This window comes from Protopterus annectens, chromosome 3.part1 (genome assembly GCF_019279795.1).
Source record: "Protopterus annectens isolate FY-2018-M chromosome 3.part1, PAN1.0, whole genome shotgun sequence".
NCBI lineage: Eukaryota > Metazoa > Chordata > Ceratodontiformes > Protopteridae > Protopterus > Protopterus annectens.
The window spans coordinates 987611938-987636818 of NC_056732.1; the positions used below are offsets into that span (position 1 = coordinate 987611938).

The 24881-nt window shown below is 35.2% G+C and overlaps 1 protein-coding gene across 1 annotated transcript in view; it reads right to left on the minus strand.

Annotated features, from left to right (window-relative positions):
* The window catches only part of LOC122797740 (solute carrier organic anion transporter family member 5A1-like), a 192096-nt gene extending 168672 nt beyond the window's left edge, over positions 1 to 23424 (minus strand). The window contains exon 1 of the mRNA XM_044066264.1: positions 23224 to 23424. Coding sequence (XP_043922199.1) covers positions 23224 to 23424 — 201 coding nt within the window. The remainder of the gene's footprint in view (positions 1 to 23223) is intronic.
* Positions 23425 to 24881: the final 1457 nt, after the last annotated feature.

The following is a 24881-nucleotide window of genomic DNA, read 5'->3' on the forward strand; positions in this document are numbered from 1 at the left end:
GAAACATGCATGAGTGGGCGTACCTTCGTTGAAGGTTGTGCGTCAGAGCTGGCAAATTGGCACATAAAAATTTACTGCCAATCATTAGCGGACCGGAGTTCCACTGTGGCAACCCCTAACCGGGAAAAGCCGAAAGACACAACAACAACAACATAGTAAAGATAAGATTCGTTCTTGCTGTGGTGACCTTTGAAGATTTGTTCAGAATGTGACGATTTCTGTATGGGGTTCCTAGTTTTTGCAAACTTTTTTTTATTGCCTGTGATATGTGTGTATATCGAATTTCATATTATGATCAATTACCACTCCAAGCAATTTTGTTTGTGAAACCAAAGAAAAGTAGTGAGAGATTGTGTTACCATTTTACAGCTTGAAGGCGACCAGTTAGATATTGCTGGAACCAAGCAAGTACAGAATGGCTAAGTTTAACTTCCGAGTGTGTAGTTAAGAGTTTAGAATGAGAGACAGTATCAAAAGCTTTGGACAGAACAAGAAAGATGGAGGAAATTAAATTGCCGTCATTGCGATGGTGGTTAATAATGTTAGTAAAGTTAACAAGGGCAGTGGTGGTACTGCGATTAGAATGGAAACTATGCTGACTGTTAGATAGAAGATTGTTAGTTATTAGATAGTTTAAGATTTGTGAATGGATGCACTTCTCAGGTATTTTAGATAATGTTAATAGTATAGCTATTGGACAGTAATTTGATCATTTTGTTTTTTGTCGAGTTTCCACTTTTATGTAGAAGGACAATATATGATACTTTCCAAACTGTAGGGACTTGTTGTTCTGAAATAGTTTCATTTATTAATATGGATACTGGATAAGATATTGCTTCTGCAGTGAACTTTAGATATTCAACAGGTAGATACCAGCAGGTATAGTAGGTTTAAGCCTTTTAAGATATTTAACTATGGTGTTTATTGGGACAGGTTGGAAAGAGAAGTTAATGGGATCAAGCATGGTTACTATGTGAGTCTGGGTGGGTAAGAGAAATTATTGTTTGTCCAGACTAGTAAGGATTCAGTGAAATATCTGTTAAATTGTGAGGCTATGCTGTCTTTAGTGTCGGTGAGTGTTGGGGAGGGAATACTAGAATGTCCTGGTTGTAGGATTTTTTTCAAGGCAGTTCAGAATATATGTGGGTTTCTTTGATTTTTTTGATTTGATACTGCCATAGTAATTTGTTTTGTCCTGTCTAACGTTTTTTTTTTTTTTTTTAGATTTTATTCGTAGTTCTAGATACAGTATGTTTGTTTGTTAGTTGTAGTTTTGTCTTTGAGCCATTTCTCCCAGGCCTCATCTCTATTTTTTTAACAGAGATCTTGTTTGTTTTGTTAGCCAGGGGGCATAATTGGATTTTATCCTTATTGTTCTGGGGGGGGGGGGGTTGTTTAGGAATTGAGGAAGGTTGAGTTAAAGTATTCAGCTGCAGTACCTAAAGGGAGATTTTTTACTGGTTCTCAGATTAATTTCAGATGAACAAATTTGAACAAATGTGTTTTACTTCACTTACCTAAACATATTAAATCAGACATTTCCAAGGAATCCAAAACTAAAGCCTCAAACAGCTCTTTCACAGCAGAAGATAAACAGAAAGTTGTAAAATTCACTGCATCAGACTAGATCCATTGCATTTCTGCATTTAAATCAGCAGATGGCGGTGTTGTATATCTTTTATACATTACAGCATTCTTAATTTCGAACTTCCTTTGCATATTCAACTTACTGTAACTTGTTACTAATATTAATATAAACTGTTACAAAACACAGAAGCTGCATGTTTTAATCCTGGAGTTATAAATACTCAAAAATGTTTCAATATTAGAATGAATACAGTACCTTACATGCTTCTCAATAGTTTTCTTGGTATCCTTTATTATAGGACCACTATGGAAGAGGTTACAGGATCATAAAAATAAATAACGTGCTGATAATATTTACATATCACTTCTACTTTAATGATTTCAAATGACTGATTCCTTCCATTGAAACTACAGTGGCTATCGCAGTTGTTTAAGCATTTGATTTGACCCTTCAACAAAATCTTGCAGCATACAGCCATCTGGGATACTCTACCTCAAGTGTAATTTATGCTTGACAAAAGATTTGCAACACTCTTTAACATCACCACATATGATTACTTTTTTAGCTTGTGAGTGATTTATACTGTTGGCCACTGATGGTTTTCCTCAGTCTGCTCCCATGTCACTTGTGGTTTCCATTATTCTTATGGGAAGTGCAGTATTCACAAAGCCAGTAGAGAGTTTCTAAACATGTTCATTTTGAACATCAGAATCAATTTTAGATTGTGTTGTTGGTTCAATTAAACATAACTGAGGCACACTGCTTCAACATAGCATCTTGCACTGCTTTCCTATAACTGCCCTAAACCTCTGGGGTTGCGTTCCTGGACAGGGTCATTTCTTTTTGAATTATGTAGTGGTAAGATATCTGAAATGGCATAGTCTTTGACTTTTTCCCCATATAGCGTCTTGCATCTGTTTTACATTTTCATATGTGGTTTGTTCAGAAAGACGTTTTTCAACTTACTGTCCACAAATTTGGCAAGATGCTCTATTTTTTACCACAAAAAGGTCATAATAGGTCTGTGATCCAATTATATTGGAGAGTTTTGGGCATGTCGGAGAAGGCACTACTGAGATATTTTACAAATTATTTTCATACATCAATGGCACTGCGGAATGTTTTAAATGTATTTGTGAAAAGAGTTTTCAGGGTACCAATTATATGGCTGCATTTGTTTTAAAGAATGCTGCAGAGACAAAACTTGAGTCAAGTCTCTACCAAAAACATACATTTTCGAATGGTTATTTACAATTCTCTAGTTACCACTCTATCTCGTACAAAAGGAATTTGGTAAGGGGACAGATGATTAGATTGCCTAGATTGGTGTCTGATGATTGGGATTTTCTAAAGGAGCTTGAACATTTAAAAATATGTTTTGTGAAAGGGGTTACTCAATGGATTTCTTATGCAAAACTGCCAATGAGCTTAAAGAGAAGAGAAAGGTTAAATTTGTACTAATTTTGTTCCAGACTGTGAGGACTTTGCCAAAATTCTGTGGTAGGTGATATGATGAAGGTTTTTCTAGGTCTATAGTTCTGCCCTTCAACCACAGGATTGATGAAGTTAAAAAGTTGTATTGAAAAACTGGCCTGATGTATATGGCCCATTGCGGCTGACTAGTAAGTGGGGACCCAACCCCACTTTTGTGTTTAAAAAGAATGGCAATTCTAAGGCGCTTTCAGAGAGCAACAGTGGGTAGGAGTGGTGCTGGTGGAGACAAATCAAACTGGGGTATGAAAAATATGGGTCATGCTCACAAGGCAGAATCATACTTGAATGTACTATCACCGTCATTGCAGCTCTCCCCCTGATTAGTTCCTGCAAACGAAACTTCAGTTATGCTACAAGTGTGGTGGCTTATCTTGCCACCTGCCTGTCTTGGACCTCATTTTATATGGGGAAGCCTAAGATGGCATTAAGTGCAAGAATATTAGGAAAACTGATTAAACTAACTCACTTAGCAGGCACTCCATGGTGTATATTAACATTAAAATGTTTTGGTCTTTATCCTTGGGACAGTTGTGAGGTCAGACTGGGGGAGGGTGGGAAGATAATCTTGAATCTAGAGTTACATTGGCAATTCCTGTTGAATGTCTCTCCAATAAGGGGTTGCATGATCATGTGTCAGTTAACAATATTTTGCAGTTACAAGCTGTTATGCTTTAGTGGATTAGTATGCTTTTATAAGAAAATTTACAACAAACATAGGATTTACAAATATATTTAAAAAAAAAAATCTTAAATAGTTTTCTATTTTTTTTTTCATTTTGATAAGTAATCTGATATGAAAGATTAAACAGTTGTAAAGACTTAATTGGTAGTTAGGTAGCATGTAATGGATGATGTATGATATCATACCTCTCCACCTCTAAGCACAAGAAATCTGGACAAAGGCCAAAATAATGGGTCTATATCAGAACATCGAAGTATTAAAACTTTGAATGTTCTGATATCGAACACTATTCAGTGAACGCTAAGAATAGCGAAGCTGCAGAACAGTGAATTCTTTCCTCGGGAAAGAATTCAGTTGGCCGTTTCTGTGGCGTCGCTATTCTTAGTGCTGTGGTGGAAAGCTATGGGTTGGGTTCAGGTAAGTGTGTGATCGTTTGTATGTTAGCTTTAGGGGAGGGTTAAGTGAGTTAGGGTTAGGGCGTGGGTTAGGTGAGTGTGCGATAGTGACGGACCTTAGGATTAGGGTTTGGGTTAAGGTAAGTGGGTAGATAGTAGTCTATGTTTAGTTTAGTGTAGCATTAGATGTAGGAATTTAAGTGTATGTGTGCGGTTGCTGTTTGTTTGTTGTGCTTGTATTGTGTGTATGTGTTTCGGGGCAGTGAATTTTTTCCATGGGAAACAATTCGCTGTTCTGAATGTTCGATATTTTCAGGTTTAGATGTTTTGGGGCCGATGAAATAGCGTTCGCTATTTTCATCTTCGATAATGTGATATAAACGCAAAATAATGGGGTACACAAAGGCCCAAAAATAGGGATAAACTTTAAGTATTTCTCTTAGAAATTTAAAAGGTTGCTGGAATAATATATTTTGCATTGGCATGCATTTTCTGAAGAATATGAACACTGAAACACAAATGTTTGTCATTATATACTGGCTTCAGCCCTCAATGACTTTTCAGAAAAACACAAATTTTATGAGGTGGAGAAGATGAAAAATACAAGGTAAAACTCTAGACATTCTGAGAATAGCTCAACAGTTGAGAGGTAAGTATGACATATAAGTAAGGAAGCTGTTGCAATAGGGCAGTTTGGATGAAGTTCATATGGATGAAATTGTTAAACCGTGAATTTTAATAAATGAGTAGCTGGCTCCAGTATCCTGCAGGGCTTTTTGTTGCTTCGAAGGATAGTGTGGACTTGAAATTATGTGTGTGAATTCCCATGTTTTAGCAAAATATTTGAAATTGCTAATTGGAAAAATGTGAACCATTATCAGACATCACTTGTTCAGGTATTCTATGTCTGGCAAATTTACATTTCAGACTGTCATAGCATACTAACATCAGGACAGTTAGAATAGCAGTTTACACAAAACAAGAAGCTGAAATTATTGCAATCCAGCAAATAAACAGGTAACTTTAGTGACGGCAATGAAGGAATTTCATGCACAATTAGCTACTTTTTTTATTCTGATTTCTAAACATGCCACATAGTCCGCTGCCAAGGGTCATCAGCTCCATTTATTTAGACAGTTTTAGTCAATGGGTTCTCAAGGCCTGCAACCGAATTTCCCAGAATATTGGATATTAAAGAGCACACTGGTTGAAAGACATGCAAAGCCTACCATTGCAGCATCTTGGAGTTAGTATATATAAGTATCAGGGGTATGGACATGCACAGCCCCTCCATTTTATGGATACAGGAAGCAAAGCTTCATCTGCAAAAATGCTTTTAAATGTCTAACAGCAAGTTTCAGAAATCACTCTCTCTTAGTTCATTTGCATTTTAATGTTTTTCCACCTCTGCAAGACCAGGTCAGTGGCTCCTGTACATGTCCCTAATCAGCCCATTCATTTTGTGGGGTATGAGTGGGCATCCCCAAGCTAGACAAAAATATTGTAGCCCATTTGCTAAAGGACTGATAGCCCAACTGGCCCATTCATTTCCACTGCTGAGAGTCGGGTGGTTGGGAAAAGGCCAGCATTCAGATCCTGTGGAACAGCCACTCAGTCTCTAGTGGAGTACCCTCTCCCACACAGTGGCTCCTTACATTATGCTCTAAGTTGCCTGCTGCAGGTAGCATGCTTCTGCACTCTATGGCCATATGTGCTCATAGGCTTGTGTTCCTCAGGTGCAACACCCATACTCCTGCTAGGTGTCTTCCAAGTTGTGAATCAGAGCTGCCTTCCCCCTAGGATGAGTGAGCCATCAGTGAATGGTCATTATCATTCTCCTTAGTAAACCCCATCTGGAACCCTAGCCAATAACAAAATTCAGGTCATCTGGGTCACAGCCAGGGCTTTATGCCCCTGTGCATTTGCAGCAAAATGTTAGGGGGTCCTGCACTTATGTTAGAGAGCTTCAGCAAATGTATAATGCCATGTTCTCTCTCTCTCTCTCTCTCTCTCTCTGTCTACTTGCTGTTTGCCATTCCAAGATGAGATTCATGAATTTTCATCAGCAACTAACAATGCAGCTGTGTAGGTAAAACATCTTTATCATATTAGAATATCAGTCCTTCTATTAGTGATGGCTTATCCCTGAAAGGAAAGTGCAGTTTGAATGATGTCTGTAACTGCCTGACTCCATGTAACCATCCTGTCATGAAGAAATCTCAAAGTAATAATAATTGAAGCTGTAAGTCATTTCTTGCAGCAGCTTTCAAGTCTTCTGACTTATCAGTAGTCAGAGGTAACTGGTATAATCCACAATAGTTCTACAGTCTTCTCTAACATATCTTCTTTACATTTGTTCAAATATCCTCTGCCAAGTACTTCTGTGATATGCAAATTTTATTCTGGCTTACACTGCACTTGCAATTCATACTACTGCAATATTAGTGACATTCTCTGCAATCTTACAGGTGCTTTGTTTGAAGATTTCTTTAAGATACACTGAAGTAGCTTGTGGTCAGATTCCTATAAAATACTTTTCTCCTATATATAGCTATGGAACTTTTGATATCTGGATGCTATTGCGAGCATTTCTTGTTCTATTTATAAATAATGAGTTTGCGCATCAATTAATACCTTTGATACATAAACAAAAGGTCTACCTAAGACTGCTCCTTATCCTTGCTGACTTGCATTAACTTAGAGGATTGAGACTAGTATCACATTATAGTATTTCATAGTTAGTGCTATGGTCATTAACCACTTAAGTAATTCAAAACTCTTTTCATAATCTGCTGACCAACATCATACCGCCTCATGCTTTTGGAGCTTTCTCAATAGCACTGTTATCTTTGACAACTGTGGAGTACATTTTGACAGATTCTCTACCACTCCCATGAATCTAATAAGAAAATAATTGTCACTAGGATTTTGTATCCTTTCAATAGCATGAACCTTGTCAGTATTTGCCTTCAGGCCATTATCAGTCAATATAATAGTCTATGTTCTTCAGAGAAGTTACACTTATTTGGCTTTGTTGAGTTTCAGACCCTGCAACCTCAGTCTGTCCAACAAGTTGATTATGTGTCTGTCATGTTCCTGCTTTCTAGTACCATAGATTAGAATGTTATCAGTAATAATAACAACTCCTTCAAGTGATTCAAATTGTGTTTGCTACAGTTTACTGGAAAACCTCTGGTACTGATGAAATCCCAAAATGTATCCTTCTGATTTGTAAATACATAAAGTTATGTTAAACATACAGCATTTGGAAACAGTTTCACCCAGCTTGATCTAACAAAAATCTCTGGTTATCCACAAATACCAGAAAGAATCTGACATTAATTTTTGAACAATATTCTGAACTGGATAGTTCTTCTTGATCTATTTAGTCTGATATTGGGGATCAATACAAACTTGTCTTTCTCTGGTTTAATCACAGTCATCATACCAGCCAAAGCCCTCATTCATTTCAAAGTTTCAAACCCCATCATGATATCACATATACTCCAGGTTTGCATTAATGTATCTTGCTATGCAAGCCCCACTAAATGTTTTTCCAAAATATTTCACCATTTTATGTACCTCTAGTGACTCATGCTCCAGAAATAGCAGGATCTGCCTTATAGGCTCATGTCACACCATATATATGTATATACATATATATATCTATATATATCTATATATATATATATATATATGGGTTACCTTCATTTGATCGACAGACAATTTGACTGCAACCCATTTGATCTAAAGTTCATTTGACTGACAACCAGTAATTCAGTACACTTCAAGACAAATAACAGGGATTGGTCCCCCTCCCCAATGTCGTGCGACCCTGGAGTTGGAATATATAGTTAGGTGGGGTGTGGGGGACTGCAGTTTCCATCAAAGAAGAAAATAACACAAAAAGTACAGATTTTGAACAAAAATAGATGGGGGGGTTCGCCCCCCAACACCCCCCAATGTGCAGGCCCCCACACACCCCCAACTATATATACCAACTCCAGGGTCGCACAAAATTGGGGAGGGGGACCAATCCCTGTTATTTGTCTTGAAGTGTACTGAATTATTGGTTGTCAGTCAAATGAACTTTAGATCAAATGGGTTTCAGTCAAATGGTCTGTCAATCAAATGAAGGTAACCCATACACACACACATATATATATATATATATATATATGTATACATGTATATATGTGTGTGTGTGTGTGTCCATATATATATATATATATTTATATATATATGTATATATATATATATATATATGTGTGTGTATATATGTATATATATATATATATATATATATATATATATATATATATATATATATATGTATATGTATATATATATATATATATATATATATATATATATATATATATATATATATATATATATATATATATATATATATATATATATATATATATATATATATATATATATATATATATATATATACGTATTTTGGTAAAACACAGCCTAGGATATTTTCCACATACATCCTTTTTTATTTTTCTTTGTCTACTTTTCATGTCTCTTTTGTAACAAAAAACAAAGGGAGCTCTTGGGACTGTGCGTAAAATGTACTTGTCCTGTGACACTGGTAGTTCCATCATCTGCCTATTACACATCTTGTTTGGATATAAATTTAGTATGCTACACTTGCCTTGTATAGACATAAATTTAATTTGTTAATTCAAATCCTCCTTAAGTATTTTTCAATTCACAGTTCTTTTTTTCTACTTCTTTATGCAGCCTCAACAACTATGCATCCTGGCACTGGTCAAGATCCTGCTTAGGAGGTAGTAGTCATGACAAACCAAGGGCAATGAATTGGGGAAGAATATCTCATCTTACATTGTTCACTGGCAAAGAACTTACATGGTTAATACCTTAACTTATGAGAGTAACCCTGCTGCAAAAGCAGGTTTCCACTAAATGATATTTATTTTTTTATTGCAACAGCAATGGTCATATACCCCTCAGAAACTCCTCCTCAACTTGAGGCACACTGGTTCTGTGACACTTTTCATAATCTCAGTTGAGGGGTGGGGGGCATGGACCTTGTTCAGTCTTTTTTCGATTTTCAAAGGACCTTGTAGTTGCACATATTTAATATGCCAAAACAAGCTTCTCAAAAAAATATTGACACCAGCATAATCTTTTTTCTTCTTCTTTTTTTCCTTTTGTATTTGCCACAAGGATGCCAGTGAGATTCTCTCAGAGGTGCACTGGTGAAGGGTCAGAAGTAATACACTAACAGAGCTATTCCACATTCAGTCTCTTTCCTCAATGATATTGAACATATTGTTATTTAATTTGCCAAGACAACCTCAGAAAAAGTTAATTATCCGTTTAGTCTTTTTCTTTTTCCTTTTACTTCCATATGCATTAATTAAAAATACTTAAACGGAACACTTTCCATATGCACTAATTAAAAATACTTAAACAGAACACTTTCCATATGCATTAATTAAAAATACTTAAACGGAACACTTTCAATATGCATTAATTAAAAATACTTAAACGGAACACTTTCCATATGCATTAATTAAAAATACTTAAACAGAACACTTTCCATATGCATTAATTAAAAATAAAGAAAAATACGCAAAACCGGTGTCTGCCAACCACCACAAATCACCAACCAACCAAAAACTGGAACTGGAAGTGAAGCAAAAGAACCTCTTCCAAAATTGGTTTTAAACATTTTAATCCACAGTAAAACACAGTAAGCCACGCAAAAAAATACACAATGAACGCCTTCTCACTCAGCGTTTTCGTCACTACTGGACTTCATCAGATGCTGAAACAAAACAACAGTTCCTAGTTACCCTTTTATATATTATTTAAAATCAATCAACCAATCTATTACAAGCCTTCATTACATACTAATTAGTTACTCATTTATTATTCATAAAAATAAATAATTCTAAAAAACACACAATTGTTTTAATAAATAATCCTAAAACCTTTTTTAAAAAATCCTTTTAACTTATTTAAATATTTAAATAAATATATTTATAAAATTGCTTTTTTAAAAAATGAATAGGAAAAAATAGTTAGATAAGAAATACATATATATATTCCTTCATTGTAAACCTATATATTCTATGCAACTGTGGTGCCACCTCCTGGTTACTTTTTTTTTTTTATTACACCTTTTCCTTCATATTTTTTCAGCTCTTATTTTCAAAAGAGGCTGAATGGATATATGATCATTTAAGCCAGGTTTTCTGTTGGCTTCTAAGGCTATCTGCCACCACATTTCTCTATAAGATATGAGTTCTTCCAAGGGACCCCCTCTCTTATTACCAATTATTTGGTCCAACACAAAGAATTTAAATTTGGACCCTACACAAACCCTAGAATGTCTAAAAATGGCATTGGTTTCTTTTTCTTTTTTAACATCGTACATATGTTCATATATTCTTCTTTTAAGTGACCTTTCCGTCTTCCCTACATAGAAAGACGGGCATGCCATACATATAGCTAAATATACCAACCCCCTTGATTCACAGTTGTAATATGCCTTACTTTTTAACCATCTTTTTCTCCCTTCCAGGAAAACCTTTCCTTTATCCAAAATGTTGTCACATTGCATGCACCTGCCACATTTAAAGGTGCCTGTTTTTATCCTACCTTGTATGTCTTTTTCCCCCTGTTATCTATGTTGTTTTCCAACCATCCTTTTATACTAATAGTATTTTTGAATATAACTTTGGGCATTTGGGTAGAAATACCTTCTAAATCCGTAAAATTCTTAAATCTCTCCCATTCCCTATAAAATAGTGTTTTCACCTCCTTATTTAATGTATTGTATTCAATAACAAGTGACTGCTGAAAATTTTCATCTTCCTTGTCTTCTATCACTTTTACTTCCTTGTATGACCCTGTTATGGGTTTAAATCTTTCCTTCTACCTTTTTCAACCTCTGTTCTCAATTTTTGAACAAAATCATTTGGATAACCCCTTTCGAGAAACATTTTGTGTAACAAATCACATTCGTTAAAGAATTTGTCATCTTTACTGGTCATCCTCGACCCTCTTACAAATTGCCCTTTTACTAAATTCTTTTTACAATATAGAGGGTGGGCACTATCAAAGTGTAGAAAGGAATTAACATAAGTAGGTTTCCTATAGACACTAGTTTGGAAAGTTTTATTTTCCAAAGTTATTTCCATCGCTAGGTATGAAATACTAGTCTTAGAATAATTATAAGTAAATTTCAAAAACCTGAAGTTTCCTCCATATATTTAATAAATTCTTCTAGAATATCAATACCCCTGTCCAAAATATTATAATGTCGAGGAACCTCTTATATAGTGTCCAATACTTCTCGTATTTAGACCCCAATATGTGTTTGCTTTCCCAGTTTGATAGGACCAAGTTCAAGGTAGGTGCACAGGCAGCACCCATAGCTACCCCTTGTAGCTGTCTAAAATATTCACCATTGAATAGAAAAATTGTTTTTCAATACTAGGTCCATCAATCCTGTGCACACTACCTATTCTCCATGGGTAAGTTTGTTGTCTGCAAATATTTCTTCCTCAAACATCATATTACCTTCTTCATAGGGTATCGAACCAAATAGGTCCACTATGTCTATAGTCACGAAAATTAATTCCTCATGATACATTTCAGGGTTCAAAATGGTCAATAAATCCCATGAATCCCTCAGGATTGTCCCCTTGGTGATCCAAATGTGTTTGGTTTTAACATCCACATATTTTGCTAGGAATTTGTTTTCGACCCACCGCTGAAACAATGGGTCTCAGGGTGGGTCCAAGCTGTTTTATGGATTTTCGGTATACGAATACAACCGGTATTTTGGGTTTGGTTTTTCAGGTAGGTAAAGGTTTTACAATTAATAAGTTCCTCATTCATCATGTCTTCCAGGATATTATCTATTCTGTAATAGGCCATATTAATCTCATTCCTGGATACCACACTGTATTTCTTTTCATTTCTTAATATTTCATTCATTTTACCTTCAGATAATATCACATCCATCACAACCACCCCACCCTCCTTATCAGGTTTCATAACTCTGATATTTTTATTAGCTTTTAGTTCCTCCAAAGCTAAATGTTCATTGGGGGGGGAGGTTGTAGGGAATTTGTCTATCCCTCAAATTTCTCTCTTTTCTTCTAATTTCCCTTTCCATATTGTTTTCAAAATTTTTCAACTGGGTGTGTATAACAGGGTTAAATGTCGATTTTTTAATTAATTTATTTTCATTGATAATATTTCTATTTCTTCTTACTTCTTGACCTATACCTTCACTATGAAACAACAACTGTAAATTCATTTTTCTAATAAAAAGCTTCATATCAATTAGGGTTTGTGTAGTATTCCCCTTAACTAAGGGTATAAATTTAAAGCCCTTTTCCATTAATTTGAAATGCTGTACATTTAATACCAGGTTACTAAAATTATAAATAGCAAACCCTCCCAGGGTAAATTTATTCCCTTCTTCCTCAATATTACTTGCCATTGTATCCTCTATCACATAATGAGTGGATGTGTCTTCTAATGGGTGGGGGTTTAAAATTGTCTGTATTTCAGCCTTTTGGATTGGCCAACATCTTCCGGACCTCCGTTCCTCTCCTTCCCTTCCATTTCCATGGCAAAAGAACTGAACCAAGAAAAATACGCCAAACCGGTGTCTGCCAACCACCACAAATCACCAACCAACCAAAAACTGGAACTGGAAGTGAAGCAAAAGAACCTTTTCCAAAATTGGTTTTAAACGTTTTAATCCACAGTAAAACACAGTAAGCCATGCAAAAAAATACACAATGAACGCCTTCTCACTCAGCGTTTTCGTCACTACTGGACTTCATCAGATGCTGAAACAAAACAACAGTTCCTAGTTACCCTTTTATATATTATTTAAAATCAATCAACCAATCTATTACAAGCCTTCATTACATACTAATTAGTTACTCATTTATTATTCATAAAAATAAATAATTCTAAAAAACACACAATTGTTTTATTAAATAATCCTAAAACCTGTTGTCCTAAAGCCTAAAAGGCTTATCGGACAACTTACACAGCTGGTAGACCTCCTTACTCCACTGTGCGAGACTTTGATCAGGAAGGAAGCAGAGGGGACAAGTAAGCGGTGTGCACGCGACGAGAAAGAAGCATATGGAAATAAGAGCAAACATAAAAGGGAACTACCTGGCGCTGAAGGAGCGTTTGAAGAAGGGGATGAACCGAATGGTAGCCGCTTCAATGGGGTAGATTAATTCAACAATAGTCGCTTTAATCCTGCAGACACACCAGCAATTTTGTGGACAATGGGAGATTCCAGGTCAAAGTTCTGACAAACAGCTGTGTCAAAGACAACGGAGTGGCACAGGTACTGTTAATTCTGAAAAAACACTGGACATGAAAGATTGGCTAAAAATGCAATATTCGTTCAGTTCTAATGTTACCAAACAGAACGAAAACAATTCTAATGACTATAATGATTCTTACAGTAAAAAACTGAGTAATTTGTATAAACTTATGCACAAGTATAAAAGTATTATGATTGAAAACGGATATCTCAATGAATGTTTAAAGCATGGTATTGTCCCTAAGGGGCTAAGAACATGGAAATATCCCAATAATGTGCAGATAGGGTCAGAATTTCATAAGGACTTATTACTAGTGTTTAATAAATGTGGGTTAGATATTGTTAAGTTAATAATAAGGGAAAACAACAGGAACTTAGAAAGCCTTCAAATGCAGATAGAAATTTTAGATAAACATATTAAAGATGATTTGATGTTTCAAATCAAGGAAGAGAGACAGGAATATTTTAAAATTAAGGATGAAATAGATGATAAATGTAAACCTTTAGTGAATAGAAAAATGGACAAACTTAGGAGGGACATCCAGGAATATAATAATGAAATGAGCTACCCTAAACCGACGGGTTATAGATATCAGTATGAGTATTTTAAACCATATAATAACAACAACAAACACAACAAAACATGGGGAAAGTATAAAAATTATGGTGAAAATGAGGAATGGATGGGAAAAGAATATGATTTAGAATTTCCCCCATTAGAAAGGCCAGGAAGTGAAGAATGGCAGGAAAAAAGACATCAAGGAAATTTTCAACAGCGGGGGGGGGGGGGAAATACAGACAATTTTAAACCCCCACCCATTAGAAGACACATCCACTCATCATGTGATAGAGGATACAATGGCAAGTAATATTGAGGAAGAAGGGAATAAATTTACCCTGGGAGGGTTTGCTATTTATAATTTTAGTAACCTGGTATTAAATGTACAGCATTTCAAATTAATGGAAAAGGGCTTTAAATTTATACCCTTAGTTAAGGGGAATACTACACAAACCCTAATTGATATGAAGCTTTTTATTAGAAAAATGAATTTACAGTTGTTGTTTCATAGTGAAGGTATAGGTCAAGAAGTAAGAAGAAATAGAAATATTATCAATGAAAATAAATTAATTAAAAAATCGACATTTAACCCTGTTATACACACCCAGTTGAAAAATTTTGAAAACAATATGGAAAGGGAAATTAGAAGAAAAGAGAGAAATTTGAGGGATAGACAAATTCCCTACAACCCCAATGAACATTTAGCTTTGGAGGAACTAAAAGCTAATAAAAATATCAGAGTTATGAAACCTGATAAGGGGGGTGGGGTGGTTGTGATGGATGTGATATTATACGAAGGTAAAATGAATGAAATATTAAGAAATGAAAAGAAATACAGTGTGGTATCCAGGAATGAGATTAATATGGCCTATTACAGAATAGATAATATCCTGGAAGACATGATGAATGAGGAACTTATTAATTGTAAAACCTTTACCTACCTGAAAAAAACCAAACCCAAAATACCGGTTGTATTCGGTATACCGAAAATCCATAAAAACAGCTTGGACCCACCCCTGAGACCCATTGTTTCAGCCGGTGGGTCGAAAACAAATTCCCTAGCAAAATATGTGGATGTTAAAACCAAACACATTTGGATCACCAAGGGGACAATCCTGAGGGATTCATGGGATTTATTGACCATTTTGAACCCTGAAATGTATCATGAGGAATTAATTTTCGTGACTATAGACATAGTGGACCTATTTGGTTCGATACCCTATGAAGAAGGTAATATGATGTTTGAGGAAGAAATATTTGCAGACAACAAACTTACCCATGGAGAATAGGTAGTGTGCACAGGATTGATGGACCTAGTATTGAAAAACAATTTTTTTCTATTCAATGGTGAATATTTTAGACAGCTACAAGGGGTAGCTATGGGTGCTGCCTGTGCACCCACCTTTGCGAACTTGGTCCTATCAAACTGGGAAAGCAAACACATATTGGGGTCTAAATACGAGAAGTATTGGACACTATATAAGAGGTTCCTCGACGACATTATAATATTTTGGACAGGGGGTATTGATATTCTAGAAGAATTTATTAAATATATGGAGGAAACTTCAGGTTTTTTGAAATTTACTTATAATTATTCTAAGACTAGTATTTCATACCTAGACGTGGAAATAACTTTGGAAAATAAAACTTTCCAAACTAGTGTCTATAGGAAACCTACTTATGTTAATTCCTTTCTACACTTTGATAGTGCCCACCCTCTATATTGTAAAAAGAATTTAGTAAAAGGGCAATTTGTAAGAGGGTCGAGGATGACCAGTAAAGATGACAAATTCTTTAACGAATGTGATTTGTTACACAAAATGTTTCTCAAAAGGGGTTATCCAAATGATTTTGTTCAAAAATTGAGAACAGAGGTTGAAAAAGGTAGAAGGGAAAGATTTAAACCCATAACAGGGTCATACAAGGAAGTAAAAGTGATAGAAGACAAGGAAGAAGAAAATTTTCAGCAGTCACTTGTTATTGAATACAATACATTAAATAAGGAGGTGAAAACACTATTTTATAGGGAATGGGAGAGATTTAAGAATTTTACGGATTTAGAAGGTATTTCTACCCAAATGCCCAAAGTTATATTCAAAAATACTATTAGTATAAAAGGATGGTTGGAAAACAACATAGATAACAGGGGGAAAAAAGACATACAAGGTAGGGTAAAACAGGCACCTTTAAATGTGGCAGGTGCATGCAATGTGACAACATTTTGGATAAAGGAAAAGTTTTTCTGGAAGGGAGAAAAAGATGGTTAAAAAGTAAGGCATATTACAACTGTGAATCAAGGCGCTTGGTATATTTAGCTATATGTATGGCATGCCCGTCTTTCTATGTAGGGAAGATGGAAAGGTCACTTAAAAGAAGAATATATGAACATATGTACGATGTTAAAAAAGAAAAAGAAACCAATGCCATTTTTAGACATTCTAGGGTTTGTGTAGGGTCCAAATTTAAATTCTTTGTGTTGGACCAAATAATTGGTAATAAGAGAGGGGGTCCCTTGGAAGAACTCATATCTTATAGAGAAATGTGGTGGCAGATAGCCTTAGAAGCCAACAGAAAACCTGGCTTAAATGATCATATATCCATTCAGCCTCTTTGAAAATAAGAGCTGAAAAAATATGAAGGAAAAGGTGTAATAAAAAAAGTAACCAGGAGGTGGCACCACAGTTGCATAGAATATATAGGTTTACAATGAAGGAATATATATATGTATTTCTTATCTATTTTTTTCCTATTCATTTTTAAAAAAGCAATTTTATAAATATATTTATTTAAATATTTAAATAAGTTAAAAGGATTTTTAAAAAGGTTTTAGGATTATTTAATAAAACAATTGTGTGTTTTTAGAATTATTTATTTTATGAATAATAAATGAGTAACTAATTAGTATGTAATGAAGGCTTGTAATAGATTGGTTGATTGATTTTAAATAATATATAAAAGGGTAACTAGGAACTGTTGTTTTGTTTCAGCATCTGATGAAGTCCAGTAGTGACGAAAACGCTGAGTGAGAAGGCGTTCATTGTGTATTTTTTTGCGTGGCTTACTGTGTTTTACTGTGGATTAAAACGTTTAAAACCAATTTTGGAAGAGGTTCTTTTGCTTCACTTCCAGTTCCAGTTTTTGGTTGGTTATTTATTAAAAATACTTAAACGGAACACTTTTCATATACATTAATTAAAAATACTTAAACGGGACACTTTCCATATGCATTAATTAAAAATAGTTAAAAGGAACACTTTCCATATGCATTAATTAAAAATACTTAAACAGAACACTTTCCATATGCATTAATTAAAAATACTTAAACGGAACACTTTCAATATGCATTAATTAAAAATACTTAAACGGAACACTTTCCATATGCATTAATTAAAAATACTTAAACAGAACACTTTCCATATGCATTAATTAAAAATACTTAAACGGAACACTTTCCATATACATTAATTAAAAATACTTAAACGGGACACTTTCCATATGCATTAATTAAAAATAGTTAAAAGGAACACTTTCCATATGCATTAATTAAAAATACTTAAATGGAATACTTTCCATATGTATTAATTAAAAATACTTAAACTGAACACTTTCAATATGCATTAATTAAAAATACTTAAATGGAACACTTTCCATATGCACTAATTAAAAATACTTAAACAGAACACTTTCCATATGTATTAATTAAAAATATTTAAACAGAACACTAGGGTGGGATTAGGGTGCAAATGGAATTACAATGCATGCAGATGCAATTTCAGTGATAAGAAGGTCTGAAAATGCATTAGTACATTAGTTTTAAGGTGTTTTACCCTCTGCACTCTCTTACTTAATATATCAGCTCTAATGCTACTGTACCTTGGAGAAAAGACAGCTTTCACCATTTAGAGTAAACTCATTTGCATGGACCACATTTGAAGCAATGTACATTTCAAACACGTCTCAGGACTAATGTCTTACTCACAATGAAGTTATTACCTACAGTTTATTGTTAAACTGTTTTTCTTTTTCTCTTTTGTGCAGCTCTCTTGTGTTGCTGTGTTCCACCAACCATAGAACTCAGCCTTTGACTGTACCTACGTAGTTTAACCCACAGAAGGCTAATGCTTCCCCCCTCTTCAGTTTCCTGCAGTAGTTGTATTCATTACTGTCACTGACAACACATTCCAAACACTTGCAAGTCATACTTCTGAATTGTCCAAATTTTCATAGCGTATCCAGATTTCTGCCTCATATTTTTGTCTCCTCCTTATAAAATGTATTATTTCCTAGTAAAACTTTGAGGATTCTTGTCACTAAAAATGACAGACATTTGCATTTCAGACTTCGTATCGACTGTGCTCAAATGCCAAATGTGTTATACTATCAACATTCTAAGTATATAGGAGCAATATTTAACAATTGTCCCTAATTTTGGACCTTTGTCCAAAGTCTAGCATTAAGACTTTGAGAGGTATACTTTAAAAATTAAAAATGCATATATTTTTTTCACTGCTAATAATCACATATGCTTCTTGTGTTCCCACTTAGCAATGTGATTGTCATTACACTATTGCTAATACTTTCATTTTCTAGTTCAGCTCCAACAATCTTTCAAACCAAGTTTTCATGCAAATTTAGCCTGCAAACCTGCTTGTGGTGAAGGTTAAAGTGATAATTCCATTGCTATACCAGGAGTAAATGACTGGAAAATCCTCCTGTTCTCAGGTTTTTCTGCAGTTCATTAAATCAAGAGATCACACGAGGGCCAAAGGTGCAAAAGCAATTTAGGTCAAGAGAATTGTCCAGATTCAGAAAAATGGGAATTGTGGGAAGAGTACATACAGGGAAGGAATGAGGTTTAAAAGAAGGCAGTACTTAAATGAGCTATGCAATGTTTGAATGGCAACTATTGGGTAGATTATATGTGATGTATAATGTTTGCAACTGGGAGTATGCCAGTATGGTTTGTGATGTAAAATGCTTGCAACTAGGATTGTGTCGGTGTGGTTTTTTTCATTTATATAAAGGTATGATTGCTTATGTCGTAACTGATAGCTTAATAAAGATGTTTCTTGTTTAAAAAAGGGGAGAAGGAACTGAATAATTTATGTAATGCTGCTTAAGTTACATGATATATAGCAATATATGTGAAGCATAATGTTTGTTAATTTTAACTTGTTCATTCAGTTTGATTACTTTTATATAAATGTAAATGTACCCAGGTCACAAGTGATAATTCAATAAAGGTGTTATAAAAGAGAGACAATTGTCCACATTCAACTTAAAGCAGCCACAATTTTGCTCAGCTTAATAAACTCTGTTAGTGAATTTTAATATTCAGCCAACTTTTCTAAAATCCTGACAGTTTTCTGCTGCTTTTACTTAATGTTCTTCAAAGCCTCAGCCTGTGTTTTTTGCAGTTCTTGTTCAAGCTCAAACATACAAAAATGCAGTGATTCTTAAAAAAAACACTAAGATATCCTGTTACTTACATTAAAGAAAAAACAAGCAGAACATTTAATAAATCTCTGTTAATAACAAGGCTCATATATCCCATCAAGATTTGTATTAAAGTTCTTTGGATCAGATTCTGTTACCTATATCAAACCAAGCACATAAATATAAATGATATAGGGACACCCAGATTTCAAGTGTATAGGGATTCTAATCCATTTTTTTAAAGCCCACTTTACATATTTCTTTTGTGTGTGTGTCAGCCAGAGGACCCTTATCTACTATGATACCCATGGCTTTAAATTCAATTACTTATTCAAGTGTTTGTCTCCAGGTCAATAACGCAAAGACAAACTATAGCCACAGGTCCACTGATACACACACATATATATATATATATATATATATATATATATATATATATATATTTTTTTTTTTTTTCCTTTTTTTACTAACAAGTAATTGTAGATCATCAGCATGTCTGCGGCTAATTACAGTTTTACCAATTTTTACATAATTGACGTATAACATAGAGTAAAGCATGACTGAAAATCATGATATGTGTTTAAATGTTGAACAACTAGGGGTTCATATAGATTCAACATAGCTGATCAGTGCTTAAGATCTCTGCCTCACACCTGCTGAGGCTGGGGTTCAGTCCTCATGACTGATTACGTTTTGCATGAGAGTTGCACATTATCTCATTATATGCATTGGTTGTCTCTGGGGTGTTCTGGTTTCTACTTTCCTGCCAAAAAACTGCTATTTGACTATCGTACTCTAAACTGCTGACATACATTGCATTTATCCTTGTCCTTATAGCAAAGGCCATGTCTGAAAAGTGTCAGAAATTGACAAGGTAAAGAAAAATAAATTAAAATTAAATTACCTTGCCCAGTAGGAAACAAAATGAAAGTCAAGTGAACTAAATTAAAACTCCTTGTGGAACCTCTGACTTCATGCTATAATGTCCACTGCACTCAACACACCACTACCTGTCTTCTTACCTGTTAGCTATCCACTGATTAGATACCTGGACAGTCCAAGATGCACAGTCCATGGATGAGCTATAAACCAGGCATGGTCAGTGTTTTGGTCAGTCTGTGAGCTGTCTGCTACCCCATCTGATGCACAGTCCACTGAAGATAAAAGCAATACAACAAAGTCTTCCTCCTGGATTTGCAAACAGGATCAGTATTTCATGCATGGCCCCATACAAGGGGCTATGTTCCCTGTACCTCTATTATTTGTATTTTAATTCTGGGTTACAGCACTACCTGGGGAACAGAATTGTCCTTTAGAATATAAAGAGTTGGCTGCACAATTAAAGTGTTCAGAAATGTTGCCTTCATACAAACACATAATTTCTGCAATAGCTATAAAGTTATCACAAAGTGAGTTAAAGGTAGTACAAAAAAAGAGTTAAAGGTACGCAATTGTAAGAACTCATTAAGAATCATGATTAAGGAGTAAAGTGATACCTTAAATGAATATGAAACATTTACATTTTTTAACTAAGTACTTCAGAGTTTCTACTGAATTAATGTGCCTTCTGAGAGACTAGACTGTAACAGGGGTGGGTGATGACTAATCACATACCTGCAAACAGAATTCTCGAAATAAGGGATTCAGTTTCTCTCAATGAGCCATGTTCCCGACTCCTTGTCTTGTTAGGAACGTCAGGACTTTCATGACTTGTAACATTAAGGACAAGTGCAAAGCAGCAGTCAGCTGTATAGGTCAGGCAAAGATACTATCAGGGAACAGGAATTTTCCCATTATTTGTCTTCCTGTGTGAAAAACAATCTGACACAATAGTACTTAAGAGTTTGCACAGCCCTTGTTAGGTTAAGTGACATGGTTTCTTCAGAACTGTACAAATTATGGATCTTTGGAAATCTGGTTGCAATAACACATAAGTACCAAATATTCTGCTGCTGAAATAGAGGAACAAAATGAGATGAGGAGGAGTAATGAGCAGGGCAGAAAATTAAGGACATGGAGAGAGCTGATTATTATTAGAAACATGAGAATGTTATGGAAGGACACAAGAGAGGAAAATAAATAGTAGAAAGTGTTGGCTGAAGAGGTAGAATACAATAAATTAGTATGGTATCACTACAATGAGAGCTTTACTGGAGGTACAGGAAGCACAGTTCCAGGTGTTATATAGATATATTTAGACTGATCTTGAAATTGGAAAGGTTATTACTATGCTTAAGGGATGAGGGGATAGAGTTCCAGGAGCGGGCTACATAGCTGAAATACAGAGAGGTTCCTGCTGACAGATGTGGCTTGCAAGTAGTGAGGAGCATTTTGTTTTCAGATTGAAGTGATCTATCAGGGGTGTATGTGTATAATTAGTCTAGTAGGGTTTTGCTTTGTCTTGGTTTGGATATTAATTTGTGGACTAGGAGTAGCTGTGTGTAAGTGTTTAAGTGAGTTGCTTGGGTAATTCAAACCAATCAAGCTGTTTTAGGGCTAAGCAATGACTGATTCTGTTTGATGAGTTAGTGGTGAATTTTGCTATTTTATGTAGGACTGGTTTAGTTTGTTTTGGATGGAAGCTTGAAAGTTAAGCAGTAGTAGGGAACCATATTGTAATGTGCGGAGTGGGAGTGTAAAGGCCAGGAGTTTCCTGTATGAAGGAGTTAAGTAGTATTTTGTTTTGTAAGGTGCCCATAATTTTTGGTGAGTTTTTTGATAGCTTGTTGCACATGTAAGTCAATTTTCAGGTTATCATCAATTGTCATGCCTAGTAGCTTGGTATGGGGGATGGCTTCTGGGTCTTAAATGCTGTTATTGAGAATGTTGTTTGAGCTGTGTAAGGGCTTTTGGGAAGAATAGCAGCAACTTTGTTTTTTTGTTTTTGTTTTTAGATTGAATAGAAGCTGAGATATATTGAGCCAGCTTTCAACTGATGAAAATGACTCTTCCGTGAGGTGTTATAGAGCAATTATGTTTCTAGCAGAACAGACTAATGTTGAATTTTCAGTGTGTTGTATAAGGGATGCTTGACATTTGTTGGAGTGTATGGATATGTTGAGAAGCAGTTGCCCCAGTATGGAACCTTGGGGAACACCTGGTGTGTTGGCTCGGAAGGATTAGTAAGATATCTATTTAACAGACTGGAGAATTTTGGAAAAATAGCTGGAGAACCAGTTAGTTGAAGTGTTTGATAGGCCAAGTGAAGACAGTTATCTTAGAAGAAGGCTATGGAAAATTATATCAAAGCCCTTAGACAGATCCAGAAACATGGCATAAACCAGTTGGACTTGGTCTCTGGCTAGTTTCTTAATGTTGGTGATGTTTAGGAGAGCTGGGCTAGTGCTGTGCTTTGGTTTGAAACCATGTTGTGTGGAGTGAGGAGGTTGTTAGCGGTCAGAATTATGTCACTTTTTTAATGTAGAACTGTTTCCAGGACAGAATACAGACTTTGGTATGCTTCAATTACAGAGCTTAATCTTAGGTGCAGAAACTGTAAAAAGTGTGTCACAATACAACTCCTGTTCTGTTTAGTGTTGCTCAGTGTCTACCAGATCTGTGTAGTACAGCCTTGCTTCTTTGTATGATATTAACTTAATTCTCTTTGTCACTCTACACTGAAGATGCATTTCTGTTATATCAAATGGACACAGAGTAGTACCATACTATAAGTTAGTTGTGTAATTATACTGAATTACAACTGCTTGCACGACTTACCCCTGCGCTGTCATTCCCCACACTGATACAACCAGCTAGGCAAGGGTTAAAGTAGGTGATTCCATCTGAACCGCAGACAGGGTCATACTCATGGAACTTACATCCACAGTTCACATTGCAGCTTCCTGTGAGATTCCTATGGGTCATTGTGAGGGTGGGGCTGGAAAACAAAAATCCAGTAGAGTGAATGGATTCAATCATCTTATATCAAGAAACTGTTAGCTTTCAGGAGGTGCAAATATAATAAGCTGATGTCCACATATTCTGGAATGTTGATAAAAAATACCAGTTTTATAGCTGTTATCAAATACATACATACAAATACACATTCATATTCACAGTCTTTAAAACTAAGACAGGTTTTGACTGGGTCTAAGTATACTAATCACAGACAACTGCACTGTAATGTGATAACACAGCCCTAGATGAAAGCAGAATACAATAATGTCTTAAGTTTTATGGTCAATTAATTACCAGTGCAGTGTTAGTTACTGCTGCGTTCTTTACATGCAGACTTCAATGAGAAAGAAATAATCTGACCTCAGTGGAAACACGACCCAAGCACCAAAATAAAATGTTTGTGTTCTGCTAGCTGTACATATATTATGGCAATACAATTATTAAACTGTTCCTAGCTTACAGTGCCAGAAATAACATTTCCTATATAACATTCAAGAAACACTTTCTAGTTCATATGGCATTTCAGCCATACAAACCAGTACACTAAGGTCAGCAGATGCTTTTTTTTATTATTCAGTGCAATGCATACTTTTGCTGCCTGCCTAAGTTGAGTACTATACTAATAATTAATTACCACGTCTGCTGAATTCAGTATTGGAATATGAGATGGGCAGTGATTATGTGATGCTCAAACTAGTCAGACTGTAATGTTACTAAGGTTGCAAAATATGAAGGTCAAATATGAGAAAGCTGCATGCAATTCTAAATGAGGTTAAATTTCACTTGTCAATTAAAATTAGAAACCTTGTTCTGCTTTGCTCTGAAACATTAAGCCATTGTATTCAACCCCACTATCATATAAGTAGCTTCACTCCAGTGTAATGGTATTTGTCATCTTAAAAGGGCTGATCTAACTGAATAAGGTGACATTCCTCAGTTATTTACCTCACTTTCCTAAACCAATGTAAAGAACGTTGCAATACTTCTAACTACTAAGGCAATGTTCGGGCTGATGATGGCCTGACCTGACATTCATTTACTGAATACCCTTCTTCAAGTGATTTTACTTTTAATGTTATTGGTTACCGGTGTCAGGTGTACTAATTGCTCTCATGTCTCTACAAATTATTCTTAGATCCTTTTTTTGACTGCCATGCCTGTTGATCACCGAGTCACCTCCAATTCTGTGCCCATGTGTTCTCTGTCATTGGGATGACAGCTGTTTGTGACAAGGCTGTTTTCCAGGCAGCTCTGATGGGATTTCTATTTTCAGTCCTGGTTCCCTATCTTATCCTGTTCTACATGGTTGAAGTACATGCTTGGAGATGTGAGGGCCTGCTAATGCATTTCCTGGTAACCATTCACATTCTTATATCCACTTTATAAAGGCTACAGTATGGACATAATCTGGGAGAGAAAACAACATCTCCCATGGATCAAACACTCATGCTGTGTACCTCTATCTGGTAGGTACCAGA